The following is a 17,796-nucleotide window of genomic DNA, read 5'->3' on the forward strand; positions in this document are numbered from 1 at the left end:
TCCATGCTCCTAGGTGCTGCTGCAATGCAGGTAAGAAGGCTATGTGCACACTTTGACCCTGGTTAGTCATGAACTGAAATTTTCTTGCTCTACAGTTGGGCTAGAAGGACATCTCCTCTCCCTCAGGCTAGCGGAATCGCTTGGACCTTCCCACTGTCCTCTCCTACGATTGCTAGCTCACTGATAACACCTTACCCCAGACCTCCTTCCCCATGCCCGATAGCTATATGCCCTGTCCCTTAGGACTGCTCCCAACAGCTCTCTGCATTCCTGCCTAGCTACCTGAACCAGCTGGATCGGATCACAGCCCCCGATTACCTCCCCAACGAACAGGATGTACTACGATCTCGAGTGAAGACCACGGGGATCATAGAGACCAAGTTCGCTGTCAAAGATCTTAACTTCAGGTGAGTGCATATGCACTTGTTTACCTCTCCCCTTTGGTGGCATCACTGACCCAGGTATCCTGGCCAAATTCCAGCCAGGATAATGCCATTTATTTCAGTTGGCTGGGAGAGCCTGCCTCACATCCTATCCTAAACGGCTGAGTTTCTTGGCTGGTGTAAATCTGCAGAGCGCCATTGTGCTGTCAGTTTACACCAGGTAAGGATCTAGCCCTCTGCACTCATGTAAACAGCTGCCACATTCCAACCCGGCGGGGGCTGGATTTCTGTGATGGGTGCTAGGACTGCCTGTGTGTTCAGTGCTCTGGGTGGGAAGGGGCTATCTAACAACAGCAGAATTATTCCCTCCACAGGATGTTTGACGTGGGAGGACAGCGGTCAGAGCGCAAAAAGTGGATCCACTGCTTCGAAGGCGTGACCTGCATTATCTTCTGTGGAGCCCTCAGCGCCTATGACATGGTGCTAGTAGAGGATGATGAAGTGGTATGTTCTCTCTCTTATCCCTATCTGCTGATGGCACTGTGACCACTGCTCCTCTGCCACCAGAGCACAGCTGGGTGGCTGCTCCCCCCTTTTTCAGAGCACCAAGAAACGGAAAAAACTCCTAGCTCATCTGGGCGACATCTGGGAGCCACCGCCCAGATTTTAAGAAAATAGCATCTCCCTAGCACAGAGAGCATCAAGGAGAGGGGTGAGCACCAACTCTTGCTTGGTATGAAGTGCCTGTATTGCCTGGAACACAGGGGGGCTCCGGCAGGCAACAGAGCCATGAATATCCTTGAATGGCAGCTCGCAGTTTACATTGTGCTGCTCTGACACAAATCCAGGAAGCAAAATAGCATTTGCCTGACATCAGATTAACCTATATCTGAAAATAAATGCTGCCTTCCAGCCAGTGCAGCTAGCACCTAAAGCTAATTCATGTAGCACAGAGACATCCCGTGGCTGGTTGAGGCAAAGGCTCTTTCAGGAGGGCTTCCCAACGGCTTGCCCGTCAAGAGGGCATGAGAAATCAATAGGAGAAGGATGATGGGCTTGTGGTTAAAGCACGAGGTATGAGAGCTGGATACTGTTCCCAGCTCTGTTCCCTGTGTGACCTTAGACAGATAACAGACGCCTGGATTTTCAGAAGTACCCGCACTCCTGGCTGATTTCAATAGGCGTGGTGGGTGGTTGGCCCCTCTGGAAAAAACACTCAATTGTTCTGCAGCTTCCGCCTCTGTCAGTGAGGGATCATAGCACCGACCTTTCAAGGTTAGCATGGGGCTGAATTCAATGGAACATCTGGAATGGCGTTCTCATCCTCAGCCCTATCTCCCTGCTGCAGAGCAATTGCAGAATGTTGGCACATCGGTGTCAGAACCTGTAAACTAGGAAGCGAAGGTGGAAAGTTCAGAGGAGAAATCGGGAATGGCTCACGAGCATGGAAACCTGCTTCACAGCAAGAAACTAAAGATGCTCAGTCTGTTTAATTTGCCCGAGAGAAGGTTAAGAGGTGACTTGAACCCAGCCCAGAAGCTCCTGAGCAAGGAGATTTCCAATGGCAGAGACTCTTTAATCTAGCAGACAAAGGCAGACTGAGACCCAACGGCTAGACACATGCAGACTAGATAGAAGGTGCATATTTTTAGCAGCCAGGATGTTTAATCGTTAGAACAACCCACCTGGGCACGTGCTGGCGTGGGGGGCTTGGAGACTAAGCACTGCATTTGGAGAGCTGGGTAAGAATGGGATTCACAGAACCCAGCAACCTGAGCAGGGAGCTACCCAAGCCAGCCAGTAGAAGAGCAGGGACCTGGCATTGCCTCAGTGATCTAACTCCAGGGGTTGGGGTGCCATCCCCAATAGGCAGAACACTCACCTGACATATAGGAGATCCAGCTTTGAATCCTCACTCTAATCCGGAGCAGGAACTTGGACCCACATCATCCATCTCCCAGCTATGTGCCCTGAGGGGGTGTGTTCCAGGGCAGGTCTCTCTTGACCTCTCCTGCTGAAGCTGTCCCACTTTGTCTGAAACACTTAAATTGCCCTTGGAGCAGGGACGGGACCCTGGGTCTCCCAGGAGGCGCACTAACCCCTGGGCTACAGTCGCTCTCTCTCTGGACCAGTGACTGTTTCAATATCGCACACAAAGAACAGCTTCGCCAGAAGAAATGGAGACCCCTGCCCCAGAGTACGCCAGAGCCTGTCAGTCAGGGCACTCAGCTGAGGTGGGGGAGATTCAAGTTCATGTCCCTGCTCTGAACCAAGCAGAGGGGGATTCAAACCTAGGCCTTCCAGCTGAGTGCTCGAACCACTGAGCGATTGAGTACAGGGTGAACCCACACCATGTATTGTGTGGGTTAGCGTGCTCCAAGCATGTCCATAGGAATGGGCACAGCAAGCGAGACAGGTGGGGTAACACCTCGTTTGAGGATCGGACCAGGCAGCTCAGCAGTCTCAGGAATTAGCGGCTTTGCACATGTCCACCAGTGGAAGCTGTGGTGCCAAGGAATTTAGGCACATTCAGGGTTAAGCTGCAGGTGAGCAGGGGGTTGAGGATCTAAATTCCTTTATGGATCTAGCCTGGAGTCTTTAAATCAAAATTGGGTGTCTCTTCCTAAAAGCTCTGCGCTAGCTCAGTCACAAGCTATGGGCTGGGTGCAGGAATCCCTGGGTGGGCTTCTCGGGCCTGTGCTGTGCAGGTCAGACTAGATGACCTCTTTTGTTTTTAAAACCTATGTAGCTATGTAGGAGATAGAAAAAGGACAACAGCCAAACAGCATGGCCAAGACTGCAGCTTTGAGAAACCCCAGGAGAATTACCACATCCTGTGTGGGGACAGTACAGGTGAAATCCTGGCCCCGCTAACGTCAATGACAAAGCTCCCGTTGACTTCACGGGGCTAGGATTCCCCCTCAGTCAGTGGTTGCCCTGGCTGTTGAAAGTCAGATGTCAGCGTAGGGAGGAATTGAGTCTTATGACAATTAAACCCATAGGAAGTGATGCAACTCTAATGAACGTACGTGAATCAGAGAGGCAGCAATGGCTTGCAGAACTAGCAAGCTGCAGCTGAACAGTTGTGCCCATAGCTGAAGAAATCCCTTAGAACAGTTTGCAGTTTTACCATGAAAAGCTATTCATAACTCTGCTGCTTAGATGTGCAGTTTCATAACTGATAGATGGAAAAATCATTGTCCATTCACCCACTGCTTGCTTGCTTTGTGTAGCAATGCAGGGGAAGGCAGCCACAGATGGGCCCGATCCACCCCACCACTCTGAACCTGGCTCCCAACTGCAGCTAGCGCCCCATCTCCAAGGGGCACCCTCATTACACTGGGAAGCTGAGACTGAAAAAGATTTGTCTACCACAAACCCTGATCAGCTGCACTTGAGCGCCCAGTGCGATGCTGTGGCCAAAAAGGCTAATGCGATCCTGGGATGCATAAACAGGGGAATCTCGAGTAGGAGCAGAGAGGTTATTTTCCCTCCGTATTTGGCACTGGTGGGACCGGTGCTGGAACCCTGTGTCCAGTTCTGGAGTTCACAATTCAAAGAGGAGGTTGATAAATTGGTGAGGGGTCAGAGAAGAGTCACAAGAATGATTGAAGGGTTAGAAAATGTGCTTTATAATGACAGACTCAAGGAGCTCTATTTAGTCTAACAAAGAGAAGGTGAAGGGGTGACTTGATCACAGTCTAGAAATACCAGTTTGGGGAACAAATATTTAATAACGGGCTCTTCACTCTACACGAGCCAGTGGCTGGAAGTTGAAGCTTGACAAATTCAGGCTGGAAATAAGGCATAACATTTTAACAGTGCAAGTAATTAACCATTGGCACAACTGACCAAGGGTCATGGTGGATTCTCCATCACTGACCATTTTTGAATCACCAATGGGCTGTTTGTCTAACAGCTCTGCTCTAGGAATGATTTGGGGCAGGTCTCTGGCCTGTGCCCTACAGGGCGTCAGACTAGCCGATCACGATGTTCCCCCCTGGCTGTGGAATCTATGAGTTTGTCGCCCAAGCAGTTCCCTTGCCCTTCAGGGCCTGCACATGGCCCACCCTTAAGGCCCACTAGATTTGAGGTGGGGGAACACTACAGGCCCAGCTGGGCCCTCATCTGCACATGTGGAACTTCTACTAAGATCAGTAAACGGAGGCAGAGTTGAGCCTTTGTGAGCTAGCATGGAGCATTTATTACAAGAAGAGCCAGACTGGATCAGACCAAGGGTCCATCTAGTCCAGTATCCTGTCTTCCGACAGTGGCCAGTGCCAGAGTTTAAGGGGGAGTGCACAGAACAAGGCAGTTGGAGAGATCCACCCCTCTTTCCCTTCTGGCGCTCAGAGGCTAGGGCCACCCAGAGGATGGAGTTGCATCCCTTGACCATCTTGGCTAATAGCCATGTACTTATCTAACTCTTTTTTGAACCCAGCTGGCTGTTTCTATGGGTTTCTATGAACACCAGACACAGTGTTCACGGTGCCTTCAAGATCTCTTTCTTGAGTAATTACAAGTAATTTGGAACCCATCATTATATGCGTGTAGTTGGGATTATTTTTTCCCCAATGTACATTACTTTGCACTTACCAATGTTGAATTTAATCTGTCATTTTGTTGTCCAGTCACAGAGTTTTGTGAGCTCCCCTTGTAACTGTTCGCAGGCAGCCGTAGACTTAAAATAATTTTGTATAATCTGCAAATTTTGCCACTTCACTGTTCACCCTCTTTTCCAGATCATTACTTAATATGTTGAATAGCACAAGTCCCATTACAGATCCTTGGGGGACCCCACTGTTTACCTCTCTCCTCTGTGAAAACTGATCATTTATTCCTACCCTTTGTTTCCTGTCTTTTAACCAGTTACTGCTCTATGAGGACCTTCCCTATAATCTCACGACTACTTAGTTTGCTTAAGAGCCTTTGGTCAGGGACCTTGTCAAAGGCTTTCTGAAAATCCAAGTACCCTATATCCTCTGGATCACCCTTGTCCACATGCTTGTTGACTCCCTCAAAGAATTTTAATAGATTGGTGAGGCACGATTTCCCTTTGCAAAAGCTGTAATGACTGTTCCCCAACAAATCATGTTCACCTGTGTGTCTGATAACTCTGCTCTTTACAGTAGTTTCTACCACTTTGCCCAGTACTGAGTTAGTTTTATCAGCCTGTAATTGCCAGGATTGCCTCTGGAGCCTTTTTAAAAATCGGTGTTACGTTAAATCATCCTCTCTACCGGATGACTGGAGGATAGCTAAGCGACAGGTTACATACTTCAGTTAGTAGCTCTGCAGCTTCATATTCGAGCTCCTTCAGAACTCGTGGGTGAATCCCATCTGGATCTGGTGACTTATTACTGTTTAGTTTGTCAATTTGTTCCAGATCTCCTCTGTCAACACCTCACTGTGGGACAATGCCTGAGATCTGTCATTCAAACAGGGCCCAAAGGGGACGGAGGAGCATATTCTGGTTTTGGTTTATAACGGATGAAGCAAGAGCAGAGAGCCTTTCTAAATCAGATCACTACCACTCTTAGGATGATTTGTATTTCAGTAGCACCTAGCAGCCCCAACCAAGACCAGGGTCCCCATGGTGCTACATGCTGCACAGACCGAGAGTAGAGACAGCCCCTGGCCCAAAGTGCTGACCCTTTGAACAGGCAAACAGCATGGTGGAATCAACAGATCATCCTCCCCCTTGCACAGGTCGGGGCCTAAAACACCAGAGAGATTGAGACCTGCCCACATTCACACAGGAAGGGAGTGCAGGGCAGAGCACAGAACAGAACCCACATCTCCTCAGTTGCAGTCTAGTTCCTTAGCCCCAGCGTCTGATACTCCAGGTCCATCAGACACTGGTGATCTAATGCCCCCCCCCAGCAGGGAGAGGGTTTTATCCATCTCTGACTGCTGGGATCCCACAGAGCATCCATCCAGGTCAGCTTGCTCTGGGATTTCCTTAAAGAGAAGACAAGAAGAGAGAGCACGAGCTCTAGGATCCAGGCTCGTTCCTGCAGTGCCAGCCATTTGGCTCCCACAGGCCAATCCAAGGGCTGGTGGACTTTCACAGCAGCTCCCCCCTAACATGATGCTCAGCCTCCAGCTTCCTCAACCAAGAGTTTCTCCAGAGCCCCCATTTCATGTACAAACAGGATCAAGAGGAAATCAGAGCAGTGCAGCCTGTGGGGAATGTTTCGGATGCCACTAGTCAGGCAGGGCGCTGGCTCCAGAGGGGCGCTCAGCCTCTCCTTCAACCACACAGAAGGCGAAGAGCAGAGAAAGCTGGCCATAAGGAGGCAGAAAACAGTAACAAGATGCCTCTGGTATTGTCTGCCCCTGCTAGGAGCAGCCCTCTGAGGGAAGCCAGCTCATTAACACACCAGCAGCCCTCCCGCATGCAGATAGTTGTCCTTCAAACAGGGCACCTGCTTCTCTTCCTCCCTCGGGATGGATTCATGCAGAAGGGCTCCCTGGCCCTGCGGGTTATTAAAACAAACTGCTTTGGAGGAGATTTGTTCTACATGTTCTCTGATTTGCAAATCTCCTCCAAAGCACTTTGTGGAGAGTTCTCTTCTCAGTAGACAAGAGACTATGGACAGGGGAGACTCCCTCTCTTCGGTTGAATTCAGAAGGGACAAACCAGGGGGCATCATTTTAGACTGTTTCACAAGATGCTGGAAAAAGTCCCTACTCTGGTACCCTTCTAGACAGGCAAGGGGCATGAGGGAGACTGCACAGTCAAGCCCTTAGGAGTGAGAAGGAGAGCAAGGAGGAAGGAAGGCCTAGTAGATAGGGCAGGGGAAATCTGGCTTCAGTTGTCACCTTAAAGTTCCTTGTGTGACCTTGGGCAAGTCACCTGATCTACCCTATGGCTCAGTTTCCTCTATACAGTGGGGATAGGACTTCTCTGCCTCCGGGGTGTGTTTTGATCCATTAACATTTGGGAGGTGCTCATACTACCAGGGGGTAGAGTTGGAGGCGGCTTGTGATAGTCCCATAGCAGAGATTTGGGCCAGCGTGTACTAGGACTATCTTCCTTGAGAAAACTCTCTCAGCTGACTTGCTAACCCAGAGGTTAAGAGAACGATCTTGCTTTGTGGAGGGCACTGTAGTGATCAGAGAGGGTGATTTCTGAAGGGCCTGCCTATCCTAAAGCACCTGCAACTCTTCTTGTGGCTGCTGCAGGAAGACCCATAGGCGATGGCTCATTAGAGAGACAGAGCACATACTCACTGCCATCTCCCACAGCATTCCAAGAACTAGCCATTATTTTAGTAATGGGGTCTCAGGTCAGTTTAGACAGTGACTTCTCACATCTGATTCTTCCCCACACACAGAGCCTGCCTTGCAGTAACGAGGAATCTGGCATTAGCATTTTGTCAGTAGGAGGTGAGGGTGCAGAGTGACAGAAATCCTTCATTCTGGACTCCCCAGTAGCTGCTGTGACAACCCATAGAAACAGCCAGCTGCCTACGGTGTGGCAACAGAAAGAAGTAGGCTTTGAGGAGCAGGAACATGAGGATTCTCAAGGCAAAAAGAATCCTCCAACAACTCTAACCAAGCAGTTCAAGACTTCCTTATTGTTGGCCATAGAAACCACCCACAACCTTCTCTTTGGCAACACGTGTGCTTGTTACAGCAAAAGAACAGGAGAGTTTGCAAAAGACAAAAGGTAAATCAACTTGCTGAAATGCAGTTGGTTTGGCTGCTGGTTTCCAGCTGCTGTATCTGTACTCTCCCCCTCGCTGCTGGGAATACTTTAAGTTCAGCAACAGTAAATCTCTCCTTAATGCTTTCTTGTGTCTCAAGAGAGCTTTATTAGTGGTATTACGGTAGCAGGTGGAAGGCCTTGTGATGGACCTGGGCCCCACTGTGCTTGGCACAGAACAGTCTCTGCTTGAACGAGTTTACAGTCGAGTGAATTTGTTCCCCTGGTACTTTCAGTCATGGCATCATCTGAAAATTGGAGCCCTGTTGAAATTGCAAAAAAGCCATCATGGAAGGATGCTGATTTGCTTTGTTTAAAATCCAGTTGGTCTAAAGCTTCTGGCCAACCATAGAGTCCTTACTTGGGCTACAACAAACAGGAAACATCACGGCTTTATGACCTGCAAAGGCTTCACCATTGTAACAGCAGAAAGTCCTGCCCTCACCTTTACAGCTGCAAAAACTGTGGAGATCAAAAAGCAAGTACAATTAGCAGCAACGCAGGCAATGGCTGGTGTAGAGCTTCAGCCTGTTTGAGGAACAAGCTTGAGTAGGAATCGGGACTTGCAGATGTTAACAAGCCACAGAAACTTGAGTGGGGGAGAGCTTTCAGAATGTTAGACCAAGCAAGGACCTGCCCACCCCTACTTTCTGAAACCAGAACGAGTAGGGTCTTTACAACACACCCACCTCTGAAATTTCTTTACAAGTGATGTGGTCTTTTTGTCTTCAGAACCGCATGCATGAGTCCCTGCATCTGTTCAACAGTATATGCAACCACAAGTTCTTTGCTGCCACCTCCATTATTCTGTTCCTCAACAAGAAGGACCTCTTTGAGGAAAAGATCAAGAAAGTCCACCTCAGCATTTGCTTCCCAGATTACGATGGTGAGTTGGTCTAAAAACTTTACCTTCCCCCTTTGTTCTAGTGTTTAGGCCCAAATTATCCTCACCCAAGTCTAAAACAAAAAAATTAAACCAGATTAATGGGTGGGAAGAAGTGAGTGGCACAAAAGCCACAAAGGGATAGAAAATGGTTCTCTTGGGAAAAGTCATTAGGCTCAAGCTAGGCCTCTGCAGCTAGGAAAAGGAGAGGATCTGTATTAAGCATTACCACCGTGGGATGATTTGGTAGGAATAAGGGGGTGGTTCAGCCTTGAGTCATAACCTCAAGGAAAGGTCTGCTTGCTCTTCAGCTTTTGTGTAGAAAGCACATCACTGCCCAGGGCTGTCACTCCAGTCCTGTTCTTTAACATGCATTTAATTCTCTCAAAACATGGCAAAGGATCACATTTCCTCTGCTGGCCACAGATCCAGCCTAATCACAATGGGCTTTGAGGAGTTTCTAATTAGTGCAGTCTTCCTAATCAGCAACACTTAGCAGCAGAGTTATTTCCTTCCCCCAAATAGGTCCCAATACATTTGAAGATGCAGGAAATTACATCAAGAATCAGTTCCTTGATCTCAACATGCGAAAAGATGTGAAAGAAATCTACAGTCATATGACCTGTGCCACAGACACACAGAACGTTAAATTTGTGTTCGACGCAGTCACGGATGTCATCATCAAAGAGAATCTCAAGGACTGTGGTCTCTTCTAGAACTCCAACTTTTGCAGGTACTGTAACTTCAAGCAGAGAACTAAACGCCTATTGTAAGTCACAATTTAGTCACTTTACTACCAAACTGGCATTGTGAGGGATAGGAGACAACTGGTCTGACTCCTCACGATAGTTCAGGCCCTACCAAATTCACAGCTGTGAAAAACATGTCATGAACCGTGAAATCAGATCTCCCCTGTGGAATCTGGCTATTGTAGAGGGGACCAGATTTCACAGTGCAGGGTGGCTGGAGAGCAGCGGCTGCTGGCCAAGAGCCTGGCTTTGAAGGCAGAGCTGCCACTACCAGCTGTGCAGAAGTGACAGTGTCATGATATGGCATTGCCACCCTTACTTCTGTGCTGCTGCTGGCAGGGACGCTGCCTTCAGAGCTGGGCACCTGACCAGCAGCTGCCCTCTGGCTGCCCAGCTCTGAAGGCAGCAGCACAGAAGTAAGGGTGTCAATACCTTGACCCTCCTACAGTAGCCGTGTGACCCCCCCCCCCCCCACGCGACCCCGTTTCAGGTCAGGACCCCCCAGTTACAATACTGTGAAATTTCAGATTTAAATATCTGAAACTGAAAATTATTTTTAAAATCCTATGAATATGGAATTGACCAAAATGGACTGTGAATTTGGTAGGGCCCTACTGACAGAGCAGATTTTCCAGAGCGCTCGGCACTTTTTGCCCTTGTAAGCAGCTGTATTACCACTAAACCACTGGTTCTCAACCTTTTTCCCTCCCCCATCTTGGCAGTATCCTCCTCCTCCTCCTCCATAGTATGGGAATGGCAGGGTGATTGCGAGCACTAGCCATCCTCTTGAAGAGCCCATGAAACAAACTACTTAAACCCTGCTAGCCCCAGCAGTGGTTGATTTCCCTACTCAGCGTGTAGAAGGGGTTTTAGCTGAATCTGGTATGCCAAAGTGGGTTAGAGGGTCCATTTGGGTAGTAAAGTATCGTTTTAAGGTACTGTATTACAAAATTGTTGAGCCTTGTCCGTGAAGATATGGTGCCTATTGTAATACAGGCCTGGCCCTGCGAGTCAGGCAAGATCAGGGCATTACACTGTCACAACACAGTAGCCGTGCTAGTCTGAGGCAGTCTTATAACCTGGTCCATAAGTTATCACTGCTCAGGAAAACTGGTCCCGAATCCTGCTCGCACTAGAGCTTAAACAGAACCTAGCATGAGTAGCATGCTAGTGTGGGCAGGGCCTCAGGAAATGAGTTATGCGCAGTGTTCAGCTTTACACAGCCTTTTCGCTATAGCCACCATGCTGTTTTTAACAAACATGAATGTTAGTTTCAGTTTATGAGGACGTACGCTTGTACCAACTGCCCAGAAAATCTCTGAAGCATTCTCTGCCCACCCCCTACCTTCAAAACATCCAGCCAGCATCCTCCAACAGTTTGTTTCCTGGGGAGCAAAATGAGCAATCTTGGAGCTTTCACTCTCCATGCACATGCATAGGAAAGCAGGGAAATTAAAGGCTTCTCTGCAGGCATAAAGTAGCTTGCAGAAGGGCAGAGGGACAAAAACCACTTTGATTTCACCTCTGCATTGTTCGCTGCAAAACAAAACAACTTTCCAATCAGAGCACACATGCAGGAACGCCCACTTTAAGCATAAAGGAGGATATTGTGTCATGGCAGTAGCTTGGAGGGTTTTAGTACTGTATTGGGGTTACAAACACCAATGAACGCAGCTCTTCTAGTAGCGGTTGATTACATGGAGAATAATTGTTGTAAACTTTACCACCACCATTGTATTTTCACACTTTGTTTGCTACTGAGTCAGATTCTCATTTAGATCAAGGCATGTTTATACAGCTCTGGTGTTCGCATAAATCAGAATCTGGCCCTCAATATTGATATTCTGCAGGCATTTATGCAATGGATTTATGCATTGCATTTTAATTCTCTTAAAATGTCTTCCTAATTTTAAAGTTGTAGAAGTATTTATCTTCCTTTTCTCTCCCTTGACACCTCCCTCAAGAAAAGAAAATGACTTCCACTTAGCATCACTGTTCTGCAGAGCAGAGCCAGAGGACTAAGCAAAAATTACTCCGAGTCCACACTAACACCTGCCCAGCACACGGCTGCATACCTCCAAGAACAAACCATCCAGCGAGGCTAAACTGACTGCAGCCCAGCTGTCTTCCAGGGTAATTTCCTCATTTTTAATAAAATAGTTTCTCTGCAGTCTGTGTGCGCTTTAAAACTGCTGCTTACAAGAGATCCAATGTGATCTGAACCCAAAGAGCAAGTAGTCATCAGGACACCAAATGGATAACTAATACTGAAGTTTCACATCTCTGCACGTAAAAAATGTATTACAAACCTACATGGAAAAGGTGAAAGCAATGTTTTGTGGAATCCTAGAGAAAACCACCCCTCAACTATATTTTGTGGAAATAAAAAAAAAAATTCCATAAGTAGTGTGAACTGAAAGGTATTGCTGAAAGTGGACAATGGAATGGATTTAATTTTAACTCAAACGTACCTAATCCCTCTTTCCTTGTTTTAGAAACTAACCAGTTTACCAGTTGTAAATAAGCCCCCAAGAATTGTGAAATTTTCAAACCTTCCATTGGAAAAATTAACATTTGCAGTTCCCTGCAACTGGTGCAATTTGTCCCCACAGCCTTAAGTAGCCGATTGACTATTTCTGGTATCCAACTTTCTCTCTGTATTAGATAGCCTGGAAGGCTTATGAGTCTAGACCTGTTCTCTCTCTATCCATACAGTGTAGCAGTACTGATCCCAGCTCACTGGGTACCTGCGGCTGCTGAGACTTTTGCACATGCGTCTCATTGATGTGTACTGTAGAAGATCACAGGACAGTGAGAGACAGCGTTGAATTTATTAGAGTTTGGCAAACATTTCACATCTAGAAGGGGGGAGAACAGGTCAGATACGAAGAGGAAATGGTTACTTGAAAAGATTCTCATTCTGCTATTTAGAGCTGTATCTGCTCTCATTTGTAAATAAGTCTATGCTATTACTGTAGACAAGAAGGTTTCTTGTATCTTCTCAACACGTACTGCAGAGAATCACGTATATGGCTTCAACTAAACTGTAGTAAAACCAAAATAAAGAAATGTGCATGGAATGGCTAGTTGTCATTTGTTCTGGGCTAGCTTTGTGTGTTCTGGGCTAGCTGGTTTTAAAATGATGATTCCTCAAAGCACAAGTTCTTGATTCTGAAAACATGAACCACAGTAGAGCTCAGAAGCAGCAGCCATACTGGTTCTTGTCCTGTAGCAGCTGCACACACAGACTTCCCACTGCAGCCAACAAGAGCTCCATGTGCACAGTGGCCACAGAGTCAAGCCAAGTGACTAGTCTGGCCATGCTGTGGAACTTCCAGTCAGTGCTGCCTTGGCTGGTTGCGTGGGTGCCATTTGCAGTCAAGTTTCCCCTGACCTCACTTCACCTTTAATAGTCTGAGGCTGCAAAGTGCTGAGTACCCTTGGTCTCACTGAAAGAAGAAATAAGTATTTATAGGCACAGCCCCTTGCAGGATCAGGCCCTAACTCCAGCTTTAACAGTTCCTTCGGGTGGCACGATGTTGGCATACGATGTTACTGGAAGGGTCAGCATGCATGTATGCTTTAAGAACAGAGTGAGCTACTCCTGGCATCACTGTGATGCTGTAATGAATCCTACAAGGTTTGGTTAAAAGGAAAGTGTGAGATATACACTGACAGTTGAAGGGGATTTCCAGATTAAAACGAGTCGTTTACAACTACTGAATGCTGCCACTTGTTGGGAATGTTATGCAAGGCACAGAGTATGGGTTAATGACCACTTGGACCAGCTGAGGTTCTTCCCCTGGAGTTTGAAGTGCTAGCAGGGTAGTGGTGCTGTACTTCCAGGCAAACATTCTTCAAGCTGACACATATCCACCTATTGTAACAGATTGGCTTTGGACATTATTTTTTCCATTGCATTCAAGTGAGGAACTAGGACTCTAGCAAGAGACTTGCCATCAGATGTGATGTAGATGTGATGAGCGACATAGGATGTCTGCTGATCTCTATCCAAGCCACTGGCAGCAGAAGACAGCCCTGTACAAGCCACCAGTAGGTCTAGAGGTCCTGTAATCAAAAGTTAGTAGCTCTCTGCTTAGTCCCATCTTATTCACTACTAGCTGCGCATCTCATTTTTGCAAACAGACCAATGTGGACAGAGCACATAATATGGGAGCACATTTCCAGAAATAGTTGGAATAAACTAGAGAAAAAGGCTAAACTGTTTACTCACCATTTTAATACTGCCAACAACTATAACAGGTTGAAACTGTACACATGACAAATTGGGAAAAGTCTCATAATGCAATGGTTTCAGCAAAGGAATGCACTGACTTGTTAAGAATATTACTACAGTAAAAACAAATGGCAAACAGGAATTTGGCACCACATTTACAAAGTAAAGGCATGCTGTCAATACAGTTTAGAAGTCTGAACAGAAAAGGCCATGGTAAAATGCAGAACAAGGTGCATCTTTTACAAGATTCCCCACTGCTTTAGATCAAGAAAAAAACAAACATACAAGGATCTAAGTGGTTGATTTAGTAGCTTTGTAGCAGCACGTATGCTCCATCCAGTTTGGAATTTAGCAATTTGTCCCTTCAGATGGAAGCATTCCTAGGTAAATTTTCACCCAAGAAGCAGTCTTTAAAGCTTACTACCCCAGTACAAATCTCAGTAATCTGGTGACCAGCATAGCCCAGATAAACCCCAACCACAAGTTAAGACGTGTTATCCTGCTGCAGAAACCTCCACTACCTCTTTTAAAAGCCTTAAGGTATTTGTAGCAGGATGGTAACAAGTTACACATCAGAAGAAACTGAAGCTATAGTCATAAGAGTTCTATGGATCTTTTAAATAGTTGCAGAAATATTAAACTGACCATACCAAGCATTCAAAACAAAGAGTTCCTACTAAGAGGAATACTTTCTGCATGATCTGGTCACATCATGTGCATAGTTAAGTGATTTTTTGTTTTTTAAAACAAGATTCATTTGCAAATAAAGAAATAAAATTTAGTAAAGTTATATAGTTTTCTTGATGGAAAAAAATCTTAAAAACAAACTAGTGGTGGCTTGTTAATCAAAGAAAGAGAAAAGCTACATACTGAAGTTCTGGAATCCAGCACCTCAATTTCACAACAGCTGTACACATTTGAGATTATGCAATCCAACTGCTGCCTGAATGATCAAATCACACTTAACAGTTGTTCCATTTTGAGATCTTTAACTTCAACATCCCATATCAATAAAAAGGTCCTAATACAGAAGATTGTGCTAAGGAATGCAAGAATTTTGCATGCTGTTTTCATTCCCCTGGTCCTGTTCATGCTTGCAGCTGTCCGTGAGGCAGCAAAGAAAACAGTCTACTTCTCAAAACGCCACGTCTTAAAAACTGAAAGAAGAACACTGTGTGTTAGCAAAAGCACATTCCAGCCCCACATTGAGTTGTCAGTGTAATACTAGAACTCAAAGCAGTTAGATAGCTCAGTGTTACCTTCCTCCTTAATAGAGTCCACATTCCTTCAGGTTGTTTTTAATGATAACATCTGTAACGGCATCAAACACAAACTGCACGTTCTTTGTGTCAGTGGCACAGGTGAAGTGGGTGTAAATCTCCTTGGTGTCTTTTCTTCGGTTCAGATCTTCAAACTGACACTGAATGTATGCAGCTGCCTCCTCATAGGTATTAGAGCCTGGAAAACAGGACACCTGACTTTAGCCAGCAGCTTGCAGGAGACAGCTTGATTCAAATCTTTCAAGCAGAAGTTAAGCTTCTTGCAACCACATGCTTTAGCAAGCTACAACCTTATCTTTAGCCCCTTTGTGTCAATGGTCACTAGTACTTAATACCAGTACAGCTTCACCCACTAGATTAAACTACTAAATTGAAGTAGGGGATGAAATAAGTGACAGGTATGAATGGAGGCCCCACCAGTTGGGCTATGACTAGACATAACCCCAAGAGGGTCAAACTTGAGGGCAGATGTGGGTCTGACCTTTAAAAGACTAAGCATAGAGGGATAGATTAGGGACCTGCCTGCACACCATTTGGATTAGGGAGGTGACTGCAAAGGGTACTCTAGTGGAGGAATTGGGGACTTTCGTTGCTAGGGCAAATGAATGCTCTAGCATTTACCCAGATTCCTTTTATAGTGTCTCCAGAATTTCCATTGAGCTGAAACGCAGTTATCCTTACACCACCCTTTGCATCTCGCAAAGGGACCCAGCTTCGGGGAGCACATGAACTGGTCAGATATCTGTTCTATCCATACTCCAAGCCATATGAAAATGTGGACCAGGGTTCCACATGGAGCCAAAGCCGCTCAGAAGAGAACCAGTGCTGACCATGTCCCAGATGGGTTAGCCCTTGCCTCTTCTGACCACCTTTAAATCATTAGATGTGTACTGGCCCAGCACAAGACAGAGCCCTCTCCTTGCCTGTATAGGAAGTCCAGAGGACAGGAATGACAAGGAAAAACAGGCTCAAGTGAGTTTGGATTTCCTGAGCATTTTAACTGCCTGGCTCTGGGAGACACCTTCATTCTATTTCTTCATTCCTGTTAGCCCAGCTCACCTGTGTACTCTGGGTAGCAGATTGTTAATGGGCTCCTCTTAATCTTTTCCTCAAACAGGTCTTTCTTGTTCAGGAAGAGAATGATTGACGTGTCTGTAAACCATTTGTTGTTACAAATGCTGTCAAACAGTTTCATACTCTCATGCATTCGGTTCTGAAAAGTAATTAAAAAAAAGTATGCATCATTCTAGCAGTAAGTTGGGAGGAGGGTTTTTCTTTGATGAGCTTTAGAACAAAGCTACTAGTGTTCAAAATGTGACATGTCACTGCTGTGCAACCACACAAATGTTAGTGGTGCTGCATCAGGCAGTGGTCAGGTAATTCTGCACTGTGCTTGACCCTGATCAGAGGTCTGTCCAGGAAAGGTTGAAACTCCCCCGGTCTTAAATTTTCCTCAGCATTTCCCCACCCCATAATCTTTCTCAGATTGTCAGGGAGGCACGGGTTCCGAAGATAGCATGTATTTGTAGTGGTTGTCACAGCAGCCAATAGGTCCTGGAGAAAAATCTCACTTCCTACAGTAACTACAAGGAGTCCGGTGGCACCTTAAAGACTAACAGATTTATTTGGGCATAAGCTTTTGTGGGTAAAAAACCACTTCAGATGCACCTGAAGAAGTGAGGTTTTTTACCCACGAAAGCTTATGCCCAAATAAATCTGTTAGTCTTTAAGGTGCCACCGGACTCCTTGTTATTTTTGTGGATACAGACTAACACGGCTACCCCCTGGATACTTAACTTCCTACAGTGTTTGTTATTATGTGCTCTTGTAGAGGAAGAGGCTAGAGGCTGCTCTTGAGAAGCTCATTCCCTGCATAGTGCTATTGACATATGACTTAGGGGAAACACACTACTAGCACAGAACAAGATATGGTTAGAGTCCCATAAACTTGGATACAAAGTCTGTCGGGCAGCTTGAAGCTAACTTCCACGTGTTAGTAACGACAGTGACATACCATTTCTTCATCTTCTGCAAGGACCAGGTCATAATCACTGAGGGCTACACAAAATATGATCGCTGTCACGCCTTCAAAGCAGTGGATCCATTTCTTTCGTTCTGATCGCTGGCCACCAACATCAAACATCCTGGAAGAATGAAGGGAAAGTGGCTCAGATGTCATGCAGCACTCACCTTCCTACTCGCAGGAAATTGCAAAGAAAACTTTTCAAAGTACTTTCAGCAAGCAGATTGCAAGGGAAATGTAGAGATACAAAGCCTTTCCATCGATAAGGCCAGAAGAAACTAAAATCCTCCAATTTAGGGGATTTTAATTATTTTTTCTAATGAACTCAAGTTTTAATTTAAAATATGAAGGTTCTATGCCTCCCAGTTGGAAATAACCCTCAACAGTATCTCGAGTGGAAAGAATAGGACCTGCTGCTTCACTTTGGCACTCTTCCTTGTTTGTTATCTCACATTCCCTGCAGCAGTAACCCATTGGCTTCACTGGATGCAAAGCACCCACACTGCATAGGTCAGTTCTTCCAATTACTT

The 17,796-nt window shown here is 46.2% G+C and overlaps 2 protein-coding genes across 3 annotated transcripts in view; one reads left to right on the forward strand and one right to left on the reverse strand.

Annotated features, from left to right (window-relative positions):
* The window catches only part of GNAT2 (G protein subunit alpha transducin 2), a 44,557-nt gene extending 32,436 nt beyond the window's left edge, over window positions 1-12,121 (forward strand). For both annotated transcript variants that reach the window (XM_034767786.1, XM_034767787.1), the window contains 5 exons: window positions 279-407; window positions 758-887; window positions 8,827-8,980; window positions 9,503-9,710; window positions 11,691-12,121. In XM_034767786.1, the coding sequence (XP_034623677.1) occupies window positions 279-407; window positions 758-887; window positions 8,827-8,980; window positions 9,503-9,693 (604 nt within the window). In that variant the 3' untranslated portion in view covers window positions 9,694-9,710; window positions 11,691-12,121. The remainder of the gene's footprint in view (window positions 1-278; window positions 408-757; window positions 888-8,826; window positions 8,981-9,502; window positions 9,711-11,690) is intronic.
* A 1,825-nt stretch (window positions 12,122-13,946) lies between these two features.
* Window positions 13,947-17,796, reverse strand: part of GNAI3 (G protein subunit alpha i3) — a 35,629-nt gene continuing 31,779 nt past the window's right edge. The window contains exons 6-9 of the mRNA XM_034767785.1: window positions 17,258-17,387; window positions 16,303-16,456; window positions 15,223-15,421; window positions 13,947-15,120 (exon numbers count right to left, since the gene is read on the reverse strand). Of these exons, the coding sequence (XP_034623676.1) occupies window positions 15,231-15,421; window positions 16,303-16,456; window positions 17,258-17,387 (475 nt within the window). The 3' untranslated portion in view covers window positions 13,947-15,120; window positions 15,223-15,230. The remainder of the gene's footprint in view (window positions 15,121-15,222; window positions 15,422-16,302; window positions 16,457-17,257; window positions 17,388-17,796) is intronic.

The sequence above is a fragment of the Trachemys scripta genome, chromosome 4 (assembly GCF_013100865.1).
Source record: "Trachemys scripta elegans isolate TJP31775 chromosome 4, CAS_Tse_1.0, whole genome shotgun sequence".
Lineage (NCBI taxonomy): Eukaryota > Metazoa > Chordata > Testudines > Emydidae > Trachemys > Trachemys scripta.